This window comes from Mandrillus leucophaeus, unplaced genomic scaffold, assembly GCF_000951045.1.
Source record: "Mandrillus leucophaeus isolate KB7577 unplaced genomic scaffold, Mleu.le_1.0 Scaffold35, whole genome shotgun sequence".
NCBI classification, from domain to species: domain Eukaryota; kingdom Metazoa; phylum Chordata; class Mammalia; order Primates; family Cercopithecidae; genus Mandrillus; species Mandrillus leucophaeus.
This window is the reverse complement of record NW_012103698.1, coordinates 1995702-2001238: the sequence shown is the minus strand read 5'-3', so window position 1 is coordinate 2001238 and position 5537 is coordinate 1995702. Positions and strand designations below refer to the sequence as shown.

At 37.4% G+C, this 5537-nt stretch overlaps 1 protein-coding gene across 1 annotated transcript in view; it reads left to right on the top strand.

Annotated features, from left to right (window-relative positions):
• Positions 1-5537, top strand: part of MGA (MGA, MAX dimerization protein) — a 104950-nt gene that overhangs the window by 39184 nt on the left and 60229 nt on the right. The window contains exons 4-5 of the mRNA XM_011989336.1: positions 684-762; positions 881-976. Of these exons, the coding sequence (XP_011844726.1) occupies positions 684-762; positions 881-976 (175 nt within the window). The remainder of the gene's footprint in view (positions 1-683; positions 763-880; positions 977-5537) is intronic.

Sequence of the window (5537 nt, the reverse complement as noted above, 5' to 3'; positions counted from 1 at the left end):
TTTTTTTTTTTTTTTTTGATACGGAGTCTTGCTCTGTCGCCAGGCTGGAGTGCAGTGGCACAATCTCAGCTCACTGCAGCCTCTCTCCCAGGTTCAAGCAGTTCCCCTGTCTCAGCCTCCCAAGTAGCTGGGACTACAAATGTGCGTCACCACACCCAGCTAATTTTTTTATTTTAGTAGAGGCAGGGTTTCACCATGTGGACAGGATGGTCTCAGTCTCCTGACCTTGTGATCCACCCGCCTCGGCCTCCCAAAGTGCTGGGATTGTAGGTGTGAGCCACCCTGCCAGGCTGTCTTTCTTAATTGACTACACAGATGTTAGATATTTAATCCCTTCTAGCTGTTCTTTTCCTCCCTTGTTAGCTGAGTAAGCTATCTGAATATAGGCAATGAGAAATGAACATGCAAATTATATACTTTGAGGTCAGTTAGCTCAGTATGATATCACATTCACATTTTTTTACTTTCCCCTTTCCCCCTTGTGATTATTAAAGTAATATTAATGTAGAACACTTAGAAAATATCAAAAAGTGTGAAAAAATTGCTCCTGTTCTTCCAATTTTAGTGTAACTGTAGGCATGGACATATTTTCCTTCTGGTCTTCAATTTTTTTTAATCCAGTTTTACGTTTAATTTTTCAGAAGCAATATGAACTACCTTTTTTTTTTTTTTTTGATGTATAGGAAGCTCTAGACATTCATGCAGTTGATGGGACAACAGAAGAATCTTCTAGTCTTCAGGCATCAACCACAAATGACTCAGGTATTATAAAATAGTATAAAATGAGTTGTATTTGTGGTTTGGGCTCCAGTAATGAAACATTCAGCATTCGTTTGTAGTGTACAGTAGCTTATTTTATTACTATTTATTTTGGGAGTAGGTTACAGAGCAAGAATTTCCCAGTTGGAAAAGGAGTTGATAGAAGATTTGAAGTCTTTGCGGCACAAGCAGGTGATACATCCTGGTCTTCAAGAAGGTAATAGACTGGCAACTTTTTTTTTGGTTTTCTTTTTTCTTTCTTCCCTGTTTCTCCTCTTTTTCCTCTCTCCTCTTCTTTTTGTTTTTTTCCTCTTTCTTTCTATCCTTGATTTCATTTCTTTCAGCACCTCTTTCAGTTTGCATATTTTTCTCTTCTCTGTCTCCATAATTCTTCCCTTTAGTTTAAAAACCATGTCTAGGTCTTTTTTATCCTATTATCTTATGTAAGAAAAAAATGTGTCATGGTGAAGCAAGTGATATTTTCTTTGTTCATTCTTACAACCTGGTATTTTCCTCCCGCATTTCTCATCTTAGTTTGGTTACTTTTGTTTATGTGGTTGTTTGTTTATTTGAGACGGAGTCTCACTCTGTTGCCCAGGCAGCTGGAGTGCAGTGGTGCTATCTTGGCTCACTTCAAGCTCCACCTCCTGGGTTCACACCATTCTCCTGCCTCAGCCTCTTGAGTAGCTGGGACCATAGGCGCCCGCCACCGCGCCTGGCTAATTTTTTTGTATTTTTAGTAGAGACGGGGTTTCACCATGTTAGCCAGGATGGTCTCCATCTCCTGACCTTGTGATCCACCCGCCTCAGTCTCCCAATTACGTGCTTGTTTTTATAATTTTGGAGGAAGGGTCTTCCTTGTCCTTTAGTAATATATTTAGGTGTATAAATAGAAGAATACTTTTCTCTCTCATGTTTTGGCTGCAAACATCTATTTTATATATTCGATGTACCAGTGGGAAGTTAATTTAAAATTTTCATTATCTTTTTTTTTTTTTTCTTCAAATTTTAAGTTCTGGGATACATGTGCAGAATGTGCAGGTTACATAGTTATACATGTGCTATGGTGGTTTGCTGTACCTATCAACCTGTTATCTAGGTTTTAAGCCCCACATGCATTAGGTATTTGTCCTAATGCTCTCCCTCCCCTTGCCTCCCACCCCCGACAGGCTCTGGTGTGTGATATTCCCCTGCTTGCATCCATGTGTTCTCATTGTTCATCTCCCACTTATGAGTGAAAACATGCAGTGTTTAGTTTTCTGTTCCTATGTTAGTTTGCTGAGAATGATGGCGTCCAGCTTCATCCATGTCCCTGCAAAGGACATGAACTCATTCTTTTTTATGGCTGCAGTTTTCATTATTATCTTTATTTTATTGTAATGCGTTATCTTGGCCTTGAATATGTTGCTTAATCTTTAAAAAAACATATCTACTATGGTTATTAACATCATGATCACTACTGATTTTCCTGTTTTGGGATGTAATGAAAAATGTTAGGCTGTGCCCCAATTTTTAGTTTCTTACAAATATCTTTGATTTTAGATACACATCCTGGAGTAGTTTTTTGAGTTTTTGACTCTTAACAATTTTCAGAAGAGTGTCTAGACTATTTACACTAATTAGTAGTTTATTTACCTGAGAATCTAAACATTACAAGTTATCAAACAAAAGATTTATATGCTGGTCATTCAGTTTCTAAATCGAATGGTAATACTTGAAGAATTTTTGCTTTAACGGAAGGCAGCTTGTGTGACAGTGCGATCTTAAAGTGTGCAGATCCCAGTCTCAATCAATCAATATGGTCTGATTGCTGTGGATTGTAATGGACAGTCACATCATAGCAATCTTGCAGATAACGTTTGCTGCTGTTTATTGTCAGCTTTAACGTCTACTATTTTATTTAAATAATATTCTCTTATTTCTCCCTATCTTTTTTCTCCCCTTCCTTCATTTCTTCCTATCTTTAACTTAACCTGTCTTCTCCCTTTCCCACTTCCTTTTTTTTTGTTATTTTCTTGATAATATAAAAATATTATGACATTTATATTGTGTTCTTTTAACTTAATCCCCACGTTTAAAAAACCTTAGTTCTAGAGTTAAATATATTCAGTGCTTGCAGCTGGTCCTTTTGCTCTGGTTTATTTGCCTAGTATTTGCTGGTTGGCAAAGCTTTGACTGTTTTTCTTTCTTTTATAGACAACTTAGTCAAATTTGTAATCTTTTCCTTAATGGAATGGGGTGTTCAAAGGCCAATGTTTATGGAAACTGACTAGGTACCATATATAGTGAAATTAGCCTGAATTTGGGGGGTAGAGTTGGACTCTGGTGGGGTAGAGTACAGGCACTTCTTCGAAAGGGACAACTGCATCAGTGGATTCTTGTCATATGGAAAAATGGGCCCAAAATTCTCAGGTCTTCCTATAGTTCAGTAGAAGCTGGAGTGGCTATGTGATGTCTCTGAAGTGGTGGCCGCTAATAGTTTTTTGGGCACCTAACTCAAAACTTTAAAAACACAGCCAAACGAAACATATCTGTGAGCTATTATTTTTCACCTTCTTTATAGATTCTGCATTTGGTGCAAGTTTGTATTTAATCCTAAGGTTGTTAAAATTTATTCAACTACATGCTGACATAGTTTTGTTTTTTTAAAAATAATTAAATCTGTAATCTCTCTGGTACTTAATTTTCAATGTGTGAGGTGGAGTCCTGTTTTGGATTTTTTTTATTCCTCTATTTTATTTTGGCATATTTTTCTCCCCAACCTTGACTTCCTTTAAAAGGCCATACTTGAGCCAGGCTCGGTGGCTTGGGCCTGTAATTCCAGCACTTTGAGAGGCTAAGGTGGGTGGATCACTTGAGGTCAGGAGTTCGAGACTAGCCTGGCCACCCTGTCTCTACGAAAAATACAAAAAATTAGCCGGGTGTGGTGGTGAGCGCCTGCAATCCCAGCTACTCAGGAGGTTGAGGCAGGAGAATAGCTTGAATCCAGGAGGTGGAGGTTGTAGTGAGCTGAGATCCTGCCACTGCACTCCAGCCTGGGTGACACAGGGAGACATTGTCTTTAAAAAAAAAAAAAAAAGCTAGACTTAAACAGTTTCTAAAGAATAAGTTAATTTGGCCAAATATTTGTAGTAACTGGGTGATGCCAATCCCAGGGCTCTGAAGATAAAGTATTCTAGGTTCATCTCTAAAATTTGATTCTTGAAATAATTTGTTAAATTTCAACTTAATGTCATATTTCTTTGCCCTGCTATTAACTATAATTTCATTATTTAGAAAATAGCACTTAAACTTCTTTTGAGCTGAAAACCCTTGAAAAACTAGAAAATCTTTTTGAGTTTGCTTTAAAATTGGGAAAGCAGTGTTGATTAAGCCTGGGAAAATGTTTTTATTGTTGTCGGTAGTTTTACTTAAAAATAAAATAAGGTTCTTAATTTTTCTTTCCATGGTACTATATTTTTGTTTGCTATACTAAATTTACTATATCTATGTTGGTCTGCTTTTTAAGTCTGTTAGCTTATCTGAAATTATCTTCTGTCTTTGCATTTTAAAAGTGTGTTCAAAGCATTTCTCCTTCATTGCTACCAAGTCAATTATTGTCAGTTTTTAAAACTTTATATTTTAGAAGAGTTTTAGATTTATAGAAAAATTAAGAACACAGTACAGAGAATTCCGGTTTTTTTTCTTTTTACTCATTCCTAATTCTCTCAGTATCCAGAATTTCTCCTATTAATATCTAACATTAGATTGGTACATTTGTTACAGTTAGTGAACCAGTACGGATGTATTATTATTTAAAGTTCATACTTTATTGAGATTTCTTTAGTTTTTACCCAATGTCCTTTGTTTTTTTGCATCTAAGATCCCATTCAGGATACCACAGTACTTTTAGTAGTGATGTCTCCTTAGGATCTTCCTGGTTATGACAGTTTCTCAGATTTTGTGTTTAATGACCTTGACAGTTTTGAAGAGTCAGGTATTTTTATAGATGTCCCTCAGTTGAGACTTATCCTGTCATATCAAGAGTACATACATTAAGCATGATTTATCACTATTGATGTTACCTTGATCACCTGGCTGAGATATTGTCAGTTTATTCACTGTGAAGTTACTCCCGACTCCCTGCCCTCCGTTTCTCTCCATACTGTACTCTTTGGAAGGAAATCATTATGCTTAGCTCACACTTAATGTGCAAGAAGTTACATTGTACCTCCTTGAGTGTAGCCTATCTATGTAAGTTATTTGGAGTTATTTTTCACCAGAGATTTATCTAGTCTTCTTTTTAAAAAATTCCCTTAGGTGAATCTCCAGCTCTACTAAAAATACAAAATTAGCTGGGTTTGGTGGCATGTGCCTGTAATCCCAGTTACTTGGGAGGCTGAGACAGGAGAATTGCTTTAAACTGGGAGACGGAGGTTGCAGTGAGTAGAGATTCTGCCACTGTACTCCAGCCTGGGCAACAGAGCGAGAGACTCTGTCTCGGGAAAAAAAAAAAAAGAAAGAAATTCACTCATCAGTATGGACTCTTGTCAGTTTTAATGTTTTGTTTCGATGTTTGTTTTTTGTTTTTGAGACAGGGCCTCACTTTGTCACCCAACCTAGGCTGTAGTGCAGTGGCATGAACATGGCTCACTGCAGCCTCGACCTCCTGAGCCCCAGTGATCCCATGTCAGCCTCCCAAGTAGCCGGGACTACAAGCACATGCCACCACACCTGGCTAATTTTTTTTTGTATTTTTTTTTCTGTAGAGATGGGGTTTTGCCATGTTGCCCAGGCTG